Source organism: Melitaea cinxia, chromosome 17 (assembly GCF_905220565.1).
Source record: "Melitaea cinxia chromosome 17, ilMelCinx1.1, whole genome shotgun sequence".
Classification (NCBI taxonomy): Eukaryota; Metazoa; Arthropoda; class Insecta; order Lepidoptera; family Nymphalidae; genus Melitaea; species Melitaea cinxia.
This window is the reverse complement of record NC_059410.1, coordinates 11160701-11184253: the sequence shown is the minus strand read 5'-3', so window position 1 is coordinate 11184253 and position 23553 is coordinate 11160701. Positions and strand designations below refer to the sequence as shown.

Here is a 23553-nt window from a genome sequence, read left to right as displayed (position 1 = left end):
GAAAATTCCTTGTTGGTATTTGAGCGGAAAATACTAAGACACATTTTCGAAGCTGTGATGGAAAATGAGAGATGGCGGACGCGTTATAACCACGAGCTATATCAAATGTACGATGAGCCAAACGTAATTAACACCATAAAGATCGGGCACCTGCGTTGAGGAGGGCACGTGTTAAGAATGGACGAGGTCAGAGTACCCAAACGCCTTTCAGAAGACCGATCGGAGGGCCGCAGAAGTCAAGGCAGGCCCCAGCTCAGATGTTTGGACGGCGTCGAACAAGATATCCAGATCTTGGGAGTAACAAGTTGGGGGAAGGAAAGTCTCGGATCGGACTGGAGAGCTTTGCTGGACCAGGCTAAGGCCCACCCGCGGCTGTAATGCTTCAGATGATGATGGTAGGTGGTTAAAAAATATCACGTGATTAATGGACGGCCCCTTATTAGTTAGATATAGCTAGTTTGAGATTGGGATGACATTTTATTTAGATATTTTTTGTTTTGCTTCATAAGATCACGGCACCGAGCTCGGGCGCGTGCACGCGGCAGCGGGGTCCGGTCGCGGTCGGCAGTCAGCGGTCGGCAGTCAGCAGTCGGCAGTCAGCAGTCGGCAGTCAGCAGTCTGCAGTCAGCAGGGCAGCACGTCGTGCATGGCGTAGCGCCAGGTCCAGCGGCGCGCGAGCGCGTCGAAGCGCGGCCGCTCGCGCACGTACATGGCGCCCAGCTCGGGCTCCATGCACACCGCCGTGTAGGGGTCGGTGAGGAGGCTCTGGATGGAGATGAGCACCTTGGACAGCGTGAGCGCCAGCGACCAGTTGTGGTGCACGGAGTCGATGCCCACGTCGCCGTGGCGCGACACGTTGGGGTGCAGGATGCGCGTCAGGAAGCGCACCACGGGCGGGCTCATGGGGTAGCTGCGGGCCGAGATAGCGACTGAGTATCAATGGCATGCCATTAACGTTACACCAGTTGAACAACACTATAAGGTCTTCCTACAAATGATTCACATCTACATGACTGTTGACAATTTTAAGGAGCTTAAAGTCACCAGTAAACATGAAAGGTCGATGAAAGGAACTCGTTTAAAAAATTTGGGAAGATCATTAATAAATATATTTAATAATAACGGACCTAAGTGAGATCCCTGTGGAACGCCAGATATTGTCCAGCAAGTTACAGACCTATAACCGTTAGTTACGACATAAAATCATCTATCAGTCAAGTATGATTCCAGCCAACCCAAGGTAGACCCAGTAGTAGTGTGTACCGAGCGGCTGTACTCCACTACAACTAGCAAATCATTAGACTTGACGACGCCTTCGCGCAACGGGCACGGACTTGATCTGGGCGTTTCTGCTTATGTGTTGTGTTTTTCCGGATACAGGAATTATCCTAGTGAGGGCTATTTTTTTTTTAATAAACTTATAATCGTGACTCGTGTCTTTGAAACCTATTTTTAGTTCTAACGTGATTTTACTGCGACATATTGTGTCCTTACATTTGAAATTGACTTTATATCGATCGAACTGGTTATATTGGTATCAAATAGAATGAGCCTTTCTTTTTTCCCTTTTTTTTCTTTTTAGAAGCCTTCGATTAAGAAATTCCAAATATAATTATTACAAATATAGGCTTCAGTATTTGCTTACATTTTAGCATTTGACTTTTCTTGACATCAAATTATTGACTTGATTGATTCGTCTACGAAACAGCTAAAAAGATGTTATTTATGTTTATGTGAAAGCTACTGTAAAAACAAACATGGCATCTTTTTGGTTTTAATTTCTTTTGCAATTTTGACCTTGAAACCAAACACTATACGTACTGGAAAGATCAGAAACCATCGCAAACCTTCTTAGGGTTAGCAACAATATTCGGTGTTAGTTAAAATACAATTTTATTTTTATTAAAACACATCATATTAGAGATATAGCTCGAAAAATGGATACCACATAAATTGAATCCAGCAAAACAGCAAATATTTGTCGAGTTGCTTTACAAATTGTCACGACAACGAGGTGCTGTTCAATTCTATCTTTATTTCTCCTCCAGGATATAGGAACAGAATCTAAACTCTCATTAATTGCAACAGTTAAGCCAGGGAGAACTGGGCATACCCTGGCTTAGAGGAAAGTTTTAAGTAGTCAAAAAAAGTACTGGCATGCGTCTGTTGGGCTAGTACTGGTAACAACCACTACAGTTATAACTTATTCTTAACTGCTTGGACTGTTTTATCAAGACCGTACTCATTTGATAAGATAATACGAATATAGTAAATTGTAAGTCTTTTGTCAGTAACCTTAAGATTCAATGTTTTAATGTTGTTTTAATTGCTACTTCTTATGTATAAAATTCTCGTGTCACAATGTTAGTTAACATACTCCTCCGAATCGGCTGGACCGATTTTTATGAAATTTTATGTGCATATCGAGTAGGTCTGTGAATCGGCCAACATCTATTTTTCATAACCCTAAGTTATAAGGGGGGTGGGGTTAAGAGGGTTTAATAATATTGTTAATAACATTGTTTGTTATTAACGTTGTTTTGCCATATATGTATGGCAAAACAACGTTTGCGGGGTCAACTAGTATTTATGTAAAATTTACTAACTGTGGTGTTCTAGTAAAATAAACTTTCTCCCTAATAAAAGTAGTAATACTTAGGAAGGGCACTCCAGTCCTAGTGAGATTGTGCAAGTGAGCAAGAAAAATACAATATGAGGTATAAAAATACGAGGGGTATGAAAGCGAGAACTGGTACTCTTGCAAGAGTAGACACCATCTCCGACAATGTTGGAAGAGAATGGCGCCTAAAGAATTGTCAATTCAAAAACTGCTTGAAGTTATCAAATGGTAGATGCATTGGTCGACGGCTTAACGTGCTCTCCGAGGCACGGTGGGGAGACCCACAAGGACTGCACAAACACCCAGACCACGGCAAACACCTGTATGGCCAATACAAATGCTTGTCATGTGCGGGGATCGAACCCACAACCGCCAGCGCAACCGCGATGCGACGCCGCGTTGGCGCAACGGTTACAGCCATGGATTGTACCTGTCGCGTCGTAGATGTTCTAAGAAATCTAAAATAGTTCTTGTTTTTTTGTTATAAAAGCCCCACTGAAAAATAACCCGATACGTCAATAAATAGCTTCTTTCTTAGCGAGAGCTTTAGAAATTCTTTAACTCTTTTAATTAACTTTTAATTAATTAAACAATCAAATAATTTAAATATTTATTTTTCGTTTTGCGTTTTCTACGACAATTTCATATATTATAAGAGCCTTTAGGGACTATTGTAGTGTCGGAATAAAAGTCTTCTCAGAAGGTGTCGATCGAATATATTTGAATAAAAAATGGTAATATTTGTATAAAATAATAAACAATAAAAAGTAAGTATAACAATAGTTGATTAGTTTTTATGACCAATCGCAGATGTTTATTGTCGAGGCATTGCGTCTCTTTCTCGCGAGTGGCTCTCTTTTTCCGCGCGTGCCGCTGTCGATTACTCATGCGCTTCGTCGCGAGTCGGAGGCACGGTAGCGCAGAGCGATATCTATAAATAGATCATACGTTCCCGCGTCTCGCCCTTTTCGGCGGCGATCGGCGCGGCGAACGGATCTCTGACGTGTACTTCACTCGGCGGCGGCGTGATTGTACTTCGTGAAGATGTCCATGAAGAATACGTGCAAGTTAGCTTGAAGACTTATGACTGATGTGATTGCTGGTGCATCCGCTTGCATGGTGTGCTGTGCTATTTTCCAACAGTTCTTTTCAGAGCTAACAATCTTGTTTCACGAACATTAAAACAGTTCTTTTCAGAGCTATGTAGTTTCTGTTTCACGAACACGTCAATGTATCTTGGTAACGGTAATGGTTAAGGTTATGAACGGTGAAGGTATTTTTGAGGTAAAGGTATCGGTATGGTTAAATGGTAAAGGTATCAGGTAAGTTATCTTGAAGCCTCATTGAATTACTATTACTACTTATGTAATAATGGTTCGATGTGGTAGGTAGCCACAGTGCTCCCCCTCAAGTGAAACGTACTGGAAGCTTGACGGAGCGGCCGGCTCGCGTTGTGACTTTATTATTATTCGCAGTCGGTTGTGACGTCACGCTGCCGTGCGGCTTGTCGGAAGTATTCTGTGGCGAGGTACTATTTTGTAGTGACGTATCGTTAGGTATGTTTTCTTGTATTAAGTAAGCGGGCTTGAGACGATCTATTGAGATGTTAGTTTCGCGATTTTGTAGTTGTATCGTATCTCTGTTCTTCTTATTACGCGATACGGTCCTTCGTAGGGTGGTTGTAAAGGTTTTTTAATTGCGTCGACTCTAACGAATACGTGGCTGCAGTTGCGTAGGTCTTTATGTATAAAAATAGATTGCTTGCTATTATGATGCGTCGTCGCTGCTTGCGGTCTATTTTGTTCTATTGCCGTTCTTATCTTGTTTACGTAAGTATAGTCGTCCGTAGTCGTAGGTATCGATGTAGTGAAAAAATCACCCGGTAGACGTAAGTTATAGCCGTATGTAAGTTCGGCTGGGCTAACTTCGGCGTCTGTGCGTAGGGTGGCTCGTAATCCTAGTAGTACAGTAGGTAGCTCGTCGATCCATGACCTTGTACTTGAGAGTTTCGTGCTTAGCGCGGCTTTTAATGTGCGATGCCAGCGTTCGACTATACCGTTGCTATGCGGATGATACGGAGTTGTACGATTTTTTGTTATTCCCATAATTTTCATTAAGTTATTAAATAGTTGACTTTCGAATTGACGGCCTTGATCGCTAGTTAGTGTTGATGGACATCCAAATCTTACTATCCAGTGTTTGTAGATAGCTTCGGCGACGGTCTCAGCTGTTATATCGTCGGTAGGTATCGCTTCGGGCCATTTTGTTTCTCTGTCGATCATTGTTATGAGATAGCGGTAACCTTGCGTTGTAGTAGGTAAGGGTCCTACGATATCGACGTGAATATGTTGAAAACGTTCTGTAGGCGGGAATTTTGATGTAGCACTGTGTGTATGTCGTTGAATCTTATTTTTTTGACAATCGATGCAGCTTCTAGTCCATATTGATATGTCGCTATTCATTGACGGCCAAAAATATTTTTGTGATATCATCTTTCGTGTCGTACGCGTTCCAGGGTGGCTTATGTTATGTACGCTTCTAAATACATGTTGTCGATGTTGTTTTTTTTTTTTTTTTTTTTTTTTAACAAGTCTTATACATCCACGGGCTTATGAACCCATGTCCTTTTTTACTCTAATACATGCAAATTTTTATTTTTATTTTTTTCTCTATTTCAAGGTAGTGTCGATGTTGTTCGGGTATGTATGGTCGTATATGCGATGATGAAGTTTCACAATATAGTTCGATATCGGTGTTCGGGATAGTTATTTTCTTTAGATTAATATTTTCTTGAAGTAATAATTGCTTAATAGTAGGATCTTGTTGCTGTGCGGTTGCTATTTCTTCGTAATTGATTGTAGAAGGACATGTAATTGTTTCTATGCGACTTAGAGCGTCGGCAACGATGTTTTGTTTGCCGCTTACATGTCTTATGTCGGTTGTAAATTCGCTAATAAATAATAACTGTCTCGTGCGTCTCGGTGTTTCTGTAGTCGAATTAACCTTATTCATTGCGAATGTGAGTGGCTTGTGATCGGTAAATATAATGAGTGGTCGTCCTTCGAACATCTTGCGGAAGTGTTTCACAGCCATGTATATTGCTTGAAGTTCTCTGTCGTATGTCGAGTATCTTGATTGCGCATCGGAGAATTTTTTTTTGAATAATAGCCGAGAGGTTGCCATGATTTGTTTACGTATTGTTGTAAGACGGCGCCAGCTGACTTGTCGGATGCGTCGCAGAATAACGCATACGTAGCTTGATGTGACGGATGAGCAAGCAAAGCAGCGTTGCTGATGCTGTTTTTGCATGCTTCGAATGCTTGTGTTGATTCTTCGGTCCATTGTATGACAGTCTTGTCTCGCTTTTTAACGTTGTGTAGGTATGCATTGAGTGGCGCTTGAATAGATGCGGCGTTAGGTATGTGGTCGCGATAAAAATTTAACATACCGAGGAAACGACGTAGCTCTTCGATGTTAGTAGGTTTCGGATACTTCATGATGATGTCGATCTTCTGTGCTGGGGGTTTGATACCGTCTTTTGAAACGTGGTATCCTAAGAATTGAACTTCTGTTTGACCGAAGTGACATTTCGATGGATTTATTGTGATGCCATGTTCTTCCAGTCTTCGTAGCACGGTTCTGAGGTGTTCTCGGTGAAGATCTTCGTTTTCAGATGCAAGAAGTACGTCGTCGATGAAAGGAAATACGTAAGGCAGTCCGCTTAATACTTGATGTATGAATCGCTGGAATGTCTGCCCTGCGTTTTTTAAACCTGGACACATTCTTGGAAATTCGAATAGTCCCATTGGCGTTATTATAGCAGTCTTTTCAATATCCTCTTCGCGAACGCAGAGTTGTTGATATGCTCTGTTGAGGTCTATTGTTGAAAATATTGTTTTCCCAGCGAGTTGATATGTGAAGTCCTTGACGCGTGGTACCGGATATCGATCGGCCTTGGTGATAGCGTTTAAACGGCGATAGTCACCACAGACGCGTATGTCTCCGTTCTTCTTCGGTACGACGTGAAGGGGTGACGCCCATGGACTCTTGCTGGGGCGACATAAACCTTGTTCCATCATGTTTTGAAATTCTTTCCTGACTTGTTCGTAGCGATGCGGTGGTATAGGACGTGCACGACAATGTACGGGTGGTCCTTCGGTTTCGATATAGTGCTGGACGTTGATCTTGCTGTCGTTTATGTTCATTGCAGTCAGTCTTGTTATGCCGGGGAATTCTGAGAGGATATCGTGGTAAATATTATTGCTGTCTATGCTTCTTACTGTAGGTATAGTTGTAGCTCGAACGGGTGCTTTGACTGTTAAGTTAGTAACGTTATCGATGAGTTTCTTATTTTTTAAATCGACGATGAGTTGATGATGTTTTAGAAAATCGGCTCCTAGTATCGGCTTTGACACGTCAGCGACTATGAACTTCCACTTGTATGGACGGCGAAGGCTGAGGTCTAGTTCGAGTGTTTTTTCACCGTACGTCGATATAGTGGTGTTGTTAGCGGCGTAGAGTTTGAATGGCAGCGGTGTAGTGAAATGAGTTTTTTTTCTAGGTAGAACGGATATGTTAGCTCCCGTGTCTACCAAGAAAGATATTCCTGTTTTCTTGTCTGTGACAAATAGGCGGTAGGAGTATTCTTGAGCGCCGGATTCCGCCTCTGCCAGCGTTCTCTCTAGTTTTCCGATTGCTTTCCTTTAGACGCGAAGGAACATGGTGACCTGCAATTTCTTGCCTGGGCACCGTAACGTTGGTGGTAATAGCACACTGACGATGGTGTGTTGTCTCTTGATCGAGATTTATATCGAGGGTTGTAGGAGCGGCTTCGAGAACGGTTTCTTCTGAAATTATGTTGCGGTTGTCTTGATTTTAATTCAGCGATTTCTATGGAGAGTTTTCTTATTTCGTTTATTAGGAAGTTTGTATCAATATTCTGAGATGCGGACGTATGAGGTGGTAGTGTTGTGCTGACAGCGGCGACTTCGCGGTGTTGTTCTAGCATCTTGTCAGCGAGCAGTGCGAGTTCTTCCAACGCAGTCTTCGTGCTGAAGGAATCGCTCACGGCTAGAACTGAGCGGATGTGTGGTGGTAGGTGGTTGGTCCACAGGATGCGTAGCGTGGCATCAGGGATTCTATCGCGGGCGAGATCGCGCATTCGTCGTAGTAGGTGTGATGGTTTCTGATCCCCTAGTTCCATTTCTGACAAGAGCTTTTGAAATTGCCGGTTGTCTGACTCTTCGTATGCAGTGATGAGACGTTCTTTAATCGCTTGGTACGGCTTGGATTCGGGTGGATTGTAGAGAAGGTCCGATATTTGTTCGATATCTTGCTTCTCTAGTCGAGCGATTACCATTTGCGCTAGTTGTTGTTCGCCTTTCTTCTGGTCGTGAATGGCGGCTTCGAAGCTGTAGAACCATAATCGGACACGGTCGCGCCAGAAAGGTGGAATTCGCAGTGAAAGCGAAATGCTCGCGATTTCTGACGGCTGGTCGGCGGTGGCGGCTGCGGCGGGCAGGGATTCGGTGGTTCTTGATTTATCCATTTTTCACGAGCAGGGATTCTTCTTCTTTACTAGCAGGGATTCTTCGTGTTCTTCGTCGGGTCACCACTTTAGGGACTATTGTAGTGTCGGAATAAAAGTCTTCTCAGAAGGTGTCGATCGAATATATTTGAATAAAAAATGGTAATATTTGTATAAAATAATAAACAATAAAAAGTAAGTATAACAATAGTTGATTAGTTTTTATGACCAATCGCAGATGTTTATTGTCGAGGCATTGCGTCTCTTTCTCGCGAGTGGCTCTCTTTTTCCGCGCGTGCCGCTGTCGATTACTCATGCGCTTCGTCGCGAGTCGGAGGCACGGTAGCGCAGAGCGATATCTATAAATAGATCATACGTTCCCGCGTCTCGCCCTTTTCGGCGGCGATCGGCGCGGCGAACGGATCTCTGACGTGTACTTCACTCGGCGGCGGCGTGATTGTACTTCGTGAAGATGTCCATGAAGAATACGTGCAAGTTAGCTTGAAGACTTGTGCATGTGATTGCTGGTGCATCCGCTTGCATGGTGTGCTGTGCTATTTTCCAACAGTTCTTTTCAGAGCTAACAATCTTGTTTCACGAACATTAAAACAGTTCTTTTCAGAGCTATGTAGTTTCTGTTTCACGAACACGTCAATGTATCTTGGTAACGGTAATGGTTAAGGTTATGAACGGTGAAGGTATTTTTGAGGTAAAGGTATCGGTATGGTTAAATGGTAAAGGTATCAGGTAAGTTATCTTGAAGCCTCATTGAATTACTATTACTACTTATGTAATAATGGTTCGATGTGGTAGGTAGCCACAAGCCTTATATAAAGAAATAAGAGTTACATTATCGACACCAGTTAAAAATTATTCTATATATATATATATATATATATATATATATATATATATAAATAATAACTAAAATAAGATGAGAAATCTGTGTCCAAAAACATAGATGAAGAGAACTAATCACGATGCCTATACAAATATTTATCATGAGTGAAGGATTAGTGTAATAGCCAGTTGCTTCGACCACTAAAGCAACAACTTATGTGTTCAAAGTAAAACTTCTTTATGTAAGTAAACAAGTTTAATCAGGGAGTTTTTATCAAGCGTAAGCTGGTGAATACGGGACAAGAGCGTTACGAAAAGTGAGATCGGGCGAGGCGAATGGAAAGAGAGGTGCAAGTAAAGATTTTCTTTCTCTCTTTCTCCGATAGTTTTACGTTTCTTATATCTAAGACACAGTGCAGGCCTATAGATAAAGAAGTTTTACTTCAGCAGTGTGGTCTAAAGCGTACTCGTTTTTTATTTTAAAGTTTGCTATAATTATTACTCAAAGTTCAAGATAAACGATATGTTTCGAGTGGTAGAAACTCACGAGTAGGGCACTTGTATGTAGAGGTAGAAGACACCGCCCTCGTAGGGCGAGCCCACAGGTCCGGTGACGCTGGCCTGCCAGTGGCAACACTTGGCGTCCAGAGGGGTTGCCGCTATGCCCTCCGGGGGATCGTTTCGCAGCATCTGATTTAATAGACAATATTTAATTTCTAATACTGTATAACATATTAAGAAATATAAATACTATATAACATTATTAAGAAATTTACAATTATTTATTAGAAAATTACTTTAAATTCTGTTTAGTTCGCCATCGGCAAAAGATACTAACTGGCTATCGCCATTTTCGTGACTTTTACTGCCAACAAGAAGAGTAATTTGTTTATGGTCTGGTATCATCTTACTTTGGTCTCTTTCCTAAAATAGTTTTGTATTCCTCCTATTAATTGTAAAAGTTCGAGCGGTTTATCAAAGTGACCTTAAGTTCGATCTTGAGCCTGTTCCGGCGCCAGGCGTTCTCGTCGCCCGCGGGCTGCGCCTGCACGCACATCTGCACGAGGCAGTTGCGGCAGAAGCACGACTCCACCAGCGACTGGTACTTCTGCAAGCGGATCTTGTTACTGGACAGACGACACACCGAGCGTACAGAAATGCGAATGGTATGGCTTTGGAAAAATCGGCTTAGGCTTGTCATTGTCATTCTTTTTAAATTTTTCGATGATTTTGAAGAGAAGATCTCAGCGCAAAAATGTTTTTAAGTTTTAAAAATATATATTTAGAATTTTCATTCATTTTAGGCATTTGTAACTGAAGTAGCCCAATCTAGTTACTTAATTTAGAAATAAGTTACCTACTATTGGATTTTGTAAACTATACCAATATGTGTGAGACACAGGATGACAGCGTGTACGTAAGTTCAAAACTTTTAAATGTATTTTTTTGTTTTACAAAACGAGTTTCGTTGTCTATGGTACAGTATCTGGTTGAGTGAGAGGGAAGGCTATGAAGGAAACCAAATCAAATGAAAGTCGACCTAACACTAAGTTTATTTAGATTATTTTGAGAATATATACAGGCAGAAATACAGACATCATCCGTGGCAAACAAATAACAATTTCATTAGAAATCTGCATCAGGCAAATAACAATTTCGTAATAAATAGGAGGTTATTAGTTTGCAAGACAATCATATTGCTCAATGTGCGTTAACCCGGACACGTTGAGTTGAGGACCATAGTTGTTATTTTAAAAATACAAACTTTGTGCTCTTTTAAATACATGAAAAAATATAAATTTATTGAAGTTAATATTTAAACAGACGCCGCGTTGGCGCAACGGTCACGGCCATGGATTGTACCTGTTGCGCTGGCGGTTGCGGGTTCGATCTCCGCACATGACAAACATTTGTATTGGCCATACAGGTGTTTGCCGTGGTCTGGGTGTTTGTGCAGTCTTTGTGGGTCTCCCCACCGTGCCTCGGACAACACGTTAAGCCGTCGGTCCCGGTTGTTATCATGTACACCTGATAGCGATCGTTACTCATAGTAGGGAATATATCCGCCAACCCGCATTGGAGCAGCGTGGTGGATTAAGCTCTGATCCTTCCCCTACATAAGGAAAGAGGGCTATGCCCAGTAGTTGAATATTACAGGCTGAAGCGTAGTATTTAAACTATCAGACAATCGAAATGTGAAAATTTATTTACGTAAACACACAGACACAAACACATACACATCACTCACAGAGAGAGAGAAACAGACACACCCAGAGACAGAGACAACATGCACATTCACGTACAGACACGCACAGAAACACACAGACACACGCACTCACGTACGCACAGACACGCACAGCTAAGCACAGGCTCGGACACACTTACAGAAATATACTGATATGGACAGACACGGACAGACACAGAAATACATGGACAGACACGCACAAACACGCAAAGACACGACGCACACATGCACGCATGTACGCACAGACGCACGTACACACAGCTTAAAGTGCTCTCCGAGGCATAGTGGGGTGAACCAAGGACAGATAACCAGACAGAAAATAAATATTTATATAAAGACAAATATCCACTCCGAGCGGGAATCGAACCTGTGACTACCACCGTATTAGGTACACGCACTACACCAGAGCGGTCATCGCCTGTATGGATAATACAAATGTTTGCGATGTGCGGGGATAGAACCCTCAACCGAAAGCGTAACACAATCCAGCACTGCTACCGTTGCGCCAACGCGTCTTATAATAGAATAGATTAAAATGGCTGTGAAGTAGTTCGAGACGCACGGCCGCACCTTCTGCCAGTCGATGCTGGCCAGCAGCGGGCGGAAGAGCGGCCAGCGGCGCGCGGCGAAGGCGGCCCAGCGCGGCGGCGGCACGCGCGCCACCACCAGGCGGCGCCAGCGCTCGCACACGCACGCGCACGCGCACAGCGACAGGTCGTCCAGGTAGCGGAATATGCACAGCAGAACTACCGCACCCATATTATATCACTATGTGCAACGGCGATATAAATATTTGCTCGTAAACGAAAAAAAAAAACCAAAGTCAATTTTTCTTTTAATACAGCTAAGGTAGTTCGATCAGTTTAATTTGAGGAAAAACATACTAAAATATTAATATTGTATACCCCATTAGTTTCCTCGGTAAATGAAAAACCAACACAAAAAGAATTGTAATTCGAACCAGTAATTCCTGACATAAATGCATTAAATAGTAAAATGCCACAAAAAATATTGAAATTGTCTAAATAAATTTAAAGTTACTATGCTACATGGACAATGTTTACTCTGTTAATTTTGTGCTTGTTGTTGTACTACTTGGTCTTATGAATAAATAACTAAAAAGATATTAATAGCTAGAGCTTTATTTCAGTGCAGGATTACATAGATGATAAATATATTTGGACTTAGTAAAGCGGTACTTCAGGCAAGATATTATTAAATTTGTGTAATAACACGGTTCAAATTTTTTTAAAGAGATTTTTATTTTTTATTTTTAGAGAGAGAGAGACTCTCCGTAGAGATGTTGTTTAGGCCAAATCGCGCCTTAGAGCGATTGCCTTAGGGTTTAGTTTAACCGTGGCTCTGTCATTTGTTACTTATGATTTTGTAATACCATTTCGCTGCGTTAGCGACGCTATTTTCTGTATGGGCTTCATCGGTGATATCGCCAGGTGGCACGGCCCCCCGCCGTCGCCGTCGCCCGCGCCGCTTAGCGGCGAACAGTCTCGATTCCGCTCTCACGGAAGCGGACGTATCGCTGCTCGATACGGCGAATAAAGTCTCGAATTCGCTCGGCACGGTGTGGCCGTATCGCTGCTCGACGGCCGGCCAGTTACTATTGTTGGACTTATTGTTTTGCGCGTGCCTCGTGGTTTATTAACTGCTTACTTACTTACTTTAGTGCTACCGTTTTAATTGCTGTACTTATAACTTAACTGTAAGGTCTCGAGTTCGCTCTGCACGAACGCAATTTTCTGTGTCGCTTTATGAGAACCCCAATGTCGGGTTCGTACTCTTTGCTGGCGTGACCGCACGCAGTCCTGTGAATATATCTAACGGTTTATTTGGTAACTGTAAATATTTAATTGCTGTGCTTATAACTTAACTGTAAATATTTGTTGTTGTGCTTGTGACGGTAACTGCTTGTGTATTTCTTTATAATCAATTCTGTGACCGGGGGTGCCTACTCACTGTCGAAGTCTGGGGGCCTGGGGCCTCCTTTTTGGGGACCGTCAGGACACCTATTTACACTCAACGTCACACCACACCACACGACCTATACACGTTCCCTGGCGATCTTCGACCTCAATAGACCCTAGCTGCCCTTCGAAGGTAAGTGCAATTTCCTTCTTAATTTTCAACCCCTTTTTTGTATTTGCTTGCTCACGCCGCATATCCTGATCGCCATAGGTATTCCGTACCCGACCCTAGGCAGTCCGCCGGGAGGTCGCTGATGGGCCCCGATCTCTGAGGCTCTGCTGGACTGGCTAGGGCCGTAACATTTTGGTAGCAGAGCGTGGTTGCCGTAACATTTTGGTAGCAGAGCCCCCCACGCCTTGAGCTGCGTGAGTTTAACTGATAGGGGTTATATTTGTTTAGGGTATTTGTATTTGAGTAGCTTCGGGTAGGTTTAGCCTGTGTGGCACATCCCTGTTTATATTTTTTTACTGTTTATATTTTCTTACTGTTATTACTGTAATTATTGCTGTGATTTGTATCTGTATTTTTTATTGTTGTATTGGTTGTTGGAATTTATATCACTGCATTTGTTTATCGTTATATATGATGCCGTCTCACAAGCAACCCAAGGCACCTGCGCTGATAATTCAGGAGCAGCTGCGCTGGGCGGCGCATGCCCACACACTGATCGGGCGCGCCGACCGAGTGTATAATTTAGCGCAGCGGGCGGATCAGGTTCGGGATCGACTGGCCTTGGTCGAGAGCGCATACACTGAGCTTTTGTCTGCGGATGTGGAGAGCGGAGTCAAGGACTCCGCTCGTCGGGATTATGAGCAATTCGTCGACTTCACGGACGACTTGGTTGAGGCAAGGGGCAAGCTGGCGCATGAGGCGCGTGAGAGCCAGATGGAGGGTCTGGCGAAACTGGAGTCTCCGCGGCGGAATCCAGCTCAAGCTGAGCTATTAGGTAAGTTGCCCACATTGGACTTGCCCAAGTTCTCGGGTGCTATTGGTGAGTGGCTGGCCTTCATAGGCCTCTTTGATAGCTTGGTCCACGCCCGGGGGGACTTGTCCCTCGGTCAAAAAATGGCGTACCTGCTCTCTTCTCTTGAAGGGGAGGCCCTTGCGGTCGTTGGTCACTTGAAGTTGGCCGACAACTCCTATTTGATCGCAAGAGACCTACTCGCGAGGAGGTACGCAAATACCCGGCTGCTGGCTGACGAATATGCCCGACAGCTTCTGAATCTCCCGCTACTGACTGACAGGACGAGGCTACGTCAGGATATTATTAATCCTGTCGTAGTCGCGTGCAATTCACTGAGGCGCCTGGAGCTTCCGGTCGACGAAGGGGCCGGAGGTTCTTTTTTGCTGCTCCACCTCGTACTGTCCCGCCTACCCCTCGATCTGCGGATCCATTTTGAGGAGAGTTATGGTGGGGACGGAGCGGATCATATCCCGTCTTTTAGAGACCTGCTGCTCTTTTTAGAGCAACAGTGTAGGCAGGTCGCAAACGCGGCGGGCGCCGCCGACACCTCCAGGGCACCTGAAAGGCGGAACCCGCCCGGGAGGTCACCGCCGACTCCGCAGAAGCCTACTGGAGCTTCTTCAGGAGGGCGCCGCCCTCTTCCTACGTATACCGGCCTAGTGGCCAGGGAGGCTCCTCCGTGCAACTACTGCCGCGGGTCTGAGCACCGATCCGCGGCTTGCCCGAAGTTGTGGGCTAAGCCTGCAAAGGCGAGGCGGACCATAGCTCGGGAACGCCGCTGGTGCTTCTCCTGTTTGGAGCGGCACCTTCAGAGGGACTGTCCGCACCAGCGGCCCTGTCCGCACTGCTCGGATCCTCATCATGAGGTCTTGTGCCTGGGCCCGTTCAGCGCTCCTCCTCGCGCCACTTCCGACCGCGCCTCTGCCACGGGCGGGGGCGCTAGTCAGCCCCCTCTGGCGCGTGACGCTTCTCGCTCGCCCACCAACCACTGCTCCCCCGGCTTGAACAGGGGACATTCCCCTGAGCAGTTGGGGGGTCACCCTGCCAGGGGCGGGGGGGTCTGCACCCCCCCTCCTCAGCGGGTCGAGAGAGAGTTCGCCGCCACTCAGCTGTCGTCAAGACCACTGTCTCCTCCCTTAGCTAAGTGGCCGCGACTGGAGCGCCACCCTCCCCCCCTTGGTCGGAGTCGGCGACCTTACCAGGTCCCTAGGACCTCTTATCTGTCCCGGCCCGCTAGGCCGAGGCCCTCTGAGTTCCGGGCCTCTCCGCTTAGCGCTACCTCGCCGCCGGTGGTCGAGTTGTCACCTGACTGCCGCTACGAGGACCCCCGACGCGAGGACTGGTCCGGTGGAGGCAGCTCCAACTAGGTAGCTGCCGCCCTATCTCCCACCACGGCCACCTCCACTGAGCCTTTAAGCTGTCAAACTGTCCTTTTGCAGACAGCCTCAGTGCAGGTGTACAACCCGAAGGGCGACTGTCTAACATCTCGCGCCTTGTTGGACTCGGGTTCACAACATTGTGTGGCCTCTATTTGGTTGGTGGGAAGACTAGGGCTCCCCTGGAGCTCTGAATCACGTCGAATGTTTGGCATCGGAGGCCTGGAGCCTCCCGCTCCTAGGGGAAGAGCTGAATTAATTTGCTGGCCCTGTCTTAGGGCCGACGCACCATCCGGAGCGTCATCTTTAAATGTATCCCGTGCTACAAACTGAAGGCCGCCATTTCTCACCCTATGATGGGCGACTTGCCAGCCGATCGCGTCACTGCCATCCGACCATTCGCTGGAGTCGGAACTAATTTCGCTGGCCCTGTCTTAGACAAGTCGTCCTGCTTTCGTAACGCGTGCTCACATGGAGCCTACCTGTGCGTGTTCGTGTGTCTCTCCACTAAGGCCGTTCATCTGAAACTTGTAAGTGCCCTCAGCACTGAAGCCTTTGTGGCCGCACTTAGCTGTTTTGTTTTTGCCGTGGGGTCCCCGACCTGATCCGATCCGACCCTGTTTCGTTTACCGATTTGCTCGCGGACATAATGCCCTTCTGTCCGGGACGGGGGATTGTTTAGGCCAAATCGCGCCTTAGAGCGATTGCCTTAGGGTTTAGTTTAACCGTGGCTCTGTCATTTGTTACTTATGATTTTGTAATACCATTTCGCTGCGTTAGCGACGCTATTTTCTGTATGGGCTTCATCGGTGATATCGCCAGGTGGCACGGCCCCCCGCCGTCGCCGTCGCCCGCGCCGCTTAGCGGCGAACAGTCTCGATTCCGCTCTCACGGAAGCGGACGTATCGCTGCTCGATACGGCGAATAAAGTCTCGAATTCGCTCGGCACGGTGTGGCCGTATCGCTGCTCGACGGCCGGCCAGTTACTATTGTTGGACTTATTGTTTTGCGCGTGCCTCGTGGTTTATTAACTGCTTACTTACTTACTTTAGTGCTACCGTTTTAATTGCTGTACTTATAACTTAACTGTAAGGTCTCGAGTTCGCTCTGCACGAACGCAATTTTCTGTGTCGCTTTATGAGAACCCCAATGTCGGGTTCGTACTCTTTGCTGGCGTGACCGCACGCAGTCCTGTGAATATATCTAACGGTTTATTTGGTAACTGTAAATATTTAATTGCTGTGCTTATAACTTAACTGTAAATATTTGTTGTTGTGCTTGTGACGGTAACTGCTTGTGTATTTCTTTATAATCAATTCTGTGACCGGGGGTGCCTACTCACTGTCGAAGTCTGGGGGCCTGGGGCCTCCTTTTTGGGGACCGTCAGGACACCTATTTACACTCAACGTCACACCACACCACACGACCTATACACGTTCCCTGGCGATCTTCGACCTCAATAGACCCTAGCTGCCCTTCGAAGGTAAGTGCAATTTCCTTCTTAATTTTCAACCCCTTTTTTGTATTTGCTTGCTCACGCCGCATATCCTGATCGCCATAGGTATTCCGTACCCGACCCTAGGCAGTCCGCCGGGAGGTCGCTGATGGGCCCCGATCTCTGAGGCTCTGCTGGACTGGCTAGGGCCGTAACAGATGTCATATCGACTGGCGATATATCGAAGTACATAGATGTATGTAAGACGCGGCGACGATAACCGTCCATATCCAGGACAAGAGAACACGACCTATTTTCATCCGGCGTTGGGAGATATACGGGGAGTTTACTGCTGCTGCTGGAGGATGTCTTTAACACCTTGGATTGGGGGAATGAGGCATCAACGTCAACGGCGAATACATCTCTCACCTTCTTTTTACCGACGATATCGTCATCATTGCAGAGACGTTGGATGAACTAGGCCAGATGCTGGCCGGCCTAAAGTTCACCAATCGGTCAAAATTTTGGTTTTTCCAAGTTTTTGCACAAAACGAAAGTTATGTTTTGTTAAACATAACTTTATAAAGTCATACCGAGACCGGTATAGGTCAATGGTACCCTTCTCGAAGTCGTTCAGGATTATATTTACCTAGGTCATACCATCCAACTAGGCCGCAACAACTTCGAGAAGGAGGCTGATAGGAGGATTCGGTTGGGCTGTGCGGCGTTTGGCAGGCGAGTTTCTTCGAGCTTCGAGTTTTCACTTCGAAGATTCCGCAATGCTTGAAGACAAAAGACTTCGAGCAATGCATCCTGCCTGTATTAACATACGGAGCCGAGACGTAGACATTGACGAAGGGACTGGTCCACAAGTTTAACGTTGCTCAACGTCCAATGGAACGGGTTATGCTTGGGGTTTCTCTCAAAGATAGGATTAGAAATGAGACTATCCACGAGAGAACGAAAGTAAGCAACATAGCCCACAGAATTAGCTTAGTTGAAGTGGTAGTGGGCTGGTCATCTGTCGCAGGACCGATGACCGTTGGAGCAGACGGGTCTGGAGTGGAGACCGCGTCTTGGCAAACGCAGTGTGGGACGTCCTACGGCCCGTTGGACCGACGATCTACGTAATATTGCCGGTGTGGGCTGGATGAGGATTGCGGAAAACCTGGATGTCTGGCACGAACTTGGGGCGGCCTATGTCCAGCAGTAGATTGCAATAAGACTGAACTGACTGACTGACTGATTCAAACAAACAATATGTGTTTCCTCATAACCTTTTACAAGGTTAACCTATTTTGCTAATTCTTTTTTTAATCAAAAGCTGGTGCTTAACATGTAATACCATTTAAATTTGATCAAGATCTGATGAGTACTTTTTGAATTATCTCTAATAATATATATATATATATATATATATATATATAATTGATTAATTATTTTTCAACTACGTACATTGATATATATGTTGATATAGTCTGCAAGCAAACACAATTATGAAGTTCTATTTAAAAGATTTCCTACTGTATTATAAATATATAATAATCTTTTAAATTGTTGTTTCAGAGTTTACTTATTTTAAAACTGCCTTTATAATTGGAATTATGTTAAATTACCTTCAGATGGCAAGTGTTCCACGAGTCCTGGAGCCAAGTTATCAGGAAGACGAGGTGTTGAGAGTGCCTGAAGTGATCTTGCAAGGCTAGGAGGCTGAGGAGGAGGACCTTGACCAACTAAATCTTCAATTCCCTCTCTAGGTGCAGAAGATGGGCCAGAGACACTACCACCACTACCACTGCCACTTGCTCCAGGCCCCGAGTTACTGGTACGACTGGTTTCATCCTCTGGACTTGTTTCACTGTCCAAAGAATTCTATTGACAATCAAAATCATATTTTAGATAAACAAATCATTTTTTTTTTTATTATTAAACTATTGCACACACAAAAAAGAAGATACATTTTAGAATGATTAGATACAAAAACAAATAATGTATGCAAAGGCGGCAATCATAATTATTAATTAAGTAAAAAAAGTACAATGTACAGAAACTTATTAGTCTAAACCAGTGTTTCCCAAAGTGGGCGATAACCCTTATAGGCGCTGCAGTACTAAAGGGTAAGAGAATAAAAAGCAGTAGTAAGAGATCTAAAAAAAGTTAGCGTTGTGTAGAGACTTGGGGGACGATTTGTCATTTAATCTATAAGGATATCTCGACTACAACTTGTGAACATCAACTAATATTTGTTATAAAAGATTGGTCAAAGGGGGCACTATAAAATAATTTATTCCCTAAGTGGGCAGTAGACAAAATAAGTTTAGGAACCCCTGGTCTAAACAATATTTTACATTTTGTAACCAATCAAAATTACGTAATAATTTTTATAAAGATGCTTGATCCTATAATGTACCTTGTACTTTAATGTACAAGGCAATTTAAATTTTATTTACTAATAACTCACTCTGTAGTACCACCAGGCTGGTAGTGGACATGCTTTGTTGATTTTGCGCTCCGAACTATAATTCAAGTCTGACGGTTCATCGTTACCAGAGTCTCCATCATCAGTTTTTTCACTGCAGAAGTATGAACTCGGGAGATAAGACGGAAAATCAGGGAAAAGAAATGCGTGACAAGTAATACAAACTGGCTCTCCAAAACTAGGGCCGTAGTATCCATTGCAAATATAACAACTCGAATTCTGCAAAAAAAACAGGATATTTATATATTTCTTGTTTTCTTACTCTTTTAACGATAGTAAAATAAAGATATGCCCTTACATTAAACTCAAACTCGAGCGGCTGCTCGACAGGAGTAGTCGGAGTTAGCTTATCACCATTATCCTCTAGTTTTTTTATAAAATTGAAAAACTCAGGAGCGATTACCGACATTTTTGATTTTCAGTACAAAAAATATTAATATTATCAATATTGAATTTATTTATTTTGATTTTTGACGTTCATTGTCAAATCGCAGTCTAGAAAAACTAGCACAGACTAACACGAAAGGATCTATAACAGATAAGCAATGAAAAACACATACTTTTTTTATCTATGGAAGCTATATAATATAATTATACATATAGTAAATAGAGGTGTTCGTTATATTAGATTAGCGGATAAAATAACCCAATATTTATAAATAGCTAGCTGTGCTGAAAAAAGCACGGGAAACGTCGAAAGAGCGGGAGTGTTTTTTTGCAATTTAAAATTTGAAAATATCTTTTATGGTTCAGATAGGTGTAAAGTATTATTATCTATTACTCTAATCATCCACTTTTTAATAAACTCAAATTATTGTCAGAAATAATTAACACCTCCGCTTATTGGAGACATAAGTCTTTACCCTGTTTATTAATTAGTTTTCGAAAATTTATGTCCATTCTCCTGTTGATCGTTTTCCTTCAATTCCTTTGTTCTCCTGTACTTTTGAAAGTTTGACTATCTCACCTAATGTTTGTTTAAACTTGGGCATCAACAGAAATATCATTAGTGCTAATTACGAATTTAATTCTGTGATAGACAATCATTTTCAAGATTGGCATTGCATTTACACTGATGCTTCGAAACATACTTCTCGTGTCGGAATTGGTGTTTATCACAAACAATATAATATAGTCCAAAAAATTCAGTTTCCTCCTGAAACATCTGTTTTTACATGGGAATGTTTTTGTATCCTCAAAGAATTAGAATATATTTTGTTAATGAAATTAGAAAAAACCCTTATGTTATCTGATTCTAAAAGCGCTTTAATGGCGATTCAAAGATATCCATTTCAATCTAACCCATGTATCCTGTAATATTTAATATTAGAACTGCTTTATATAATTGTGTTTTAAGAGGATATGTCGTAATGTTTGCCTGGATTCCAGGTCACGTGGGTATTGTTGGTAATGTTCTAGCTGATCGTCTAGCTAATGAGGCTGATGTGGTGTGCGGTGACATTCATCCTTACATTAATTACTGCCATGATTTAACTACGCTGCCTTGGCTCTATCTCAAGGAAACTTGGGATGAAGCTTGGGAAACTAGCGGGAGGATCAAGGAGAAATTTTTAAGTCTTTACAACCTAATATTCCTAGTAAGTCATGGTTTTCATCTCTGAGGTTTGGTAAAGAAGTTACCTCATCAATTATTCGAATGAGATTGGGTCATGTATACACACCTGTACATTTGGCCAGGTTTGATATAATTGATTCAGATTTGTGTGCTTGTGGGGGATGTGGGTGATCTTAATCATGTTTTCTTTACCTGCCCTTTGAATGACGTTTTTTACCTTTATAATCATCTGGTCTCCATCTATGTACCATTTCCTACTTCTATCAAATCTCTTCTTTCATGTTCTAATCCTGATATATATACTTACAGCTTTATCTATGTTCCTGTTAAATAATAATTTGAAATTATAAATCCTTATACTTATCCTATCATAGTAATCATATCTGATCCTTTTCCAATTCCGTGAGTAATGTCCTTTTAAATCGCAAACCGCGCGATGCCAAATATATATATATATGCTCTGCGCACGTTGCTACGCTTTTTTTGTTGTTGTACCAACTGAGAAACCTTTATCGGCTCATGCACACCACTCTGCTGAAGATCATGACATGATCAAATGCATAGTTAACGATTCTGTAAAGGACATACAGACAAACATTCATTTTTATATATAGAAGATCATACAACTATTATTTATTTTACCTGGCAAGCGTTATGTTGAAAGAATATTTTTAGTACTTTACAATTAAAATATACACAGAACCAAATTATACTTTATTGTAAAGGAATAAGAACAAAATTCCTTTCAATGTTCAGAACATCTCTTTGCTGTAGAATATATTAGTCCCATGTCAAAGTGTACTCTATTGTAAGAGGATAAGAACTAATTTCCTTTCAATGTCCAGAACTAATATATTTTTGAAAACTAATATTTGTAAGAATATTTTTGTTCCTATTATACTACACGTTAGAGTATGGTATAGCAGAAGGAAGTACACTTATACTAATTACGTCTGTGCCGAAAAGATAGAATTCGACTTTTCTTGTTGCAGCGCTTCGTTCATCTGCAGAAATCTATTAGAGCAACTGTTCCTAATTTGAAAGTAGATTTGACTGTAATACTACTCCAAGAATGGAGATGTTTAGAGAAAATTTGTAAAGTCCTAAAATCTCTTTACGAGGCTACTTTAATTATGAGTGGAGAAATTTTTCTTGAAAGCTAGTAAAACCAGTGTTATTACACGGGGTCTTATAAATATGTATGCGCAAATGGCGTCAATAATACTTTGTATGCACCCGTCCAGAAATTAGCGAAGGATATTGATGTAGGCCTAAAACAAAGGTTATCGAACATATCTGATAATTTACACATCACCGTGTGTAGATTTTTAGATCCAAGATTTAAATAGTTCGCTTTCGATAACGAAACAACTAAAAAGTACATCATTAAAGAGATTTGTAACATAATTAGTAAGGCTCAAACCAGTACCATTCCAGAAAGTTGTGCGCCAAGACTTTCCCTATATAACGTAATTGATCAAAAAATATCAGCCTCACAGCAACCCCGCTCCACATATACTAAAATTTCAGAAGAAATAGACATGTACCTGAAAAAAGTTGTCACAAACAGCGAAAGTTGCCTCTGTGCTCTAAAAAAAGGCTCTTGAGTGGCGGCGTGGTCATAAAACTATCCTTATTCTTAATATTCGTGAAATACTTTAATACAATAGTGACATCAGTGCCCTGTGAAGGTGCTTTTTCCAAGGCGGGACATTCGATTAACGACCGACGTTACATCGAGTAAAGTGGCAAAACTAATATTTCCTACACGGCAACAACAACTTAAAAAATAAACCTAAAACAAAATATTGTGTACTAAATAAACATATTGTCTTTAATTATTTTATAAATAACTATTTGTAATACATAAAACTTCTAAGTACTTCTAAGTACGCCTGACTTTTTACTGAGAGTAAACTGATAGTATATAATTTATATTGCCTAAAATATGTTAATCGATATATTGTACCATCAATTACATAATAGGAAGAGCGGAATAATATCAAAATTATAATTTTTTTATTGATAAAACTTGAGTTGCCCGAAGCGAAACGAGAGCGGACCGCTTGTCTTATACAAATAAAAATGAATGTTGCTAAGCGCATAACTCGAGAATGGCTCGACGAATTCGGCCTCCACCACGTGGCTAATTAAATGACCATTAATTAAACGTGACATATAATAAACATTTCAATTATTGTAATATTAATTAGATAGTTTTAGTATGAAATTATATAATATACTAATTATGTACAACTAATTTAATGATAAATAATCTATTGTTAATATTGTTAAAAATATTGTATTGAATCTCATTAACATTTAATATTTGCATTCAGTAAGCTACTGAAAATTCCTACTGAAAATTCCCAATAAAAAACGATGATTTGTTTGGTGCTATTTGGATCCAGATAGCCCAGATAATAATTGTATGAAAATTGCATGAAAATTTTGGAACCCCTGTTTTAAACACAATAGTTTACAATAACTTCCCATACAAACCATCGTTTT

At 42.6% G+C, this 23553-nt stretch overlaps 1 protein-coding gene across 1 annotated transcript; it reads right to left on the bottom strand.

Moving 5' to 3' along the window:
* Positions 1-488: 488 nt before the first annotated feature.
* On the bottom strand, positions 489-19875 carry LOC123661744. Its single transcript, XM_045596687.1, has 7 exons — positions 19765-19875; positions 19449-19685; positions 18604-18859; positions 11803-11978; positions 9973-10095; positions 9535-9677; positions 489-910 (listed from the first exon to the last, which is right to left on the bottom strand). Exons 1-7 carry the CDS (start codon positions 19873-19875, stop codon positions 625-627), a joined length of 1332 nt encoding a protein of 443 aa, XP_045452643.1. The 3' UTR covers positions 489-624.
* Positions 19876-23553: the final 3678 nt, after the last annotated feature.

Coding starts and splice junctions, on each gene's coding strand:
- LOC123661744 (XM_045596687.1), bottom strand. CDS start 19,875: ATGTCGGTAATCGCTCCTGAGTTTTTCAATTTTATAAAAAAACTAGAG. Junction 19,686..19,764: donor CGCTCGAGTTTGAGTTTAAT/GTAAGGGCATAT, acceptor TTTTTTTTGCAG/AATTCGAGTTGTTATATTTG. Junction 11,979..18,603: donor GGAACACTTGCCATCTGAAG/GTAATTTAACAT, acceptor TGGGTGCGGTAG/TTCTGCTGTGCATATTCCGC.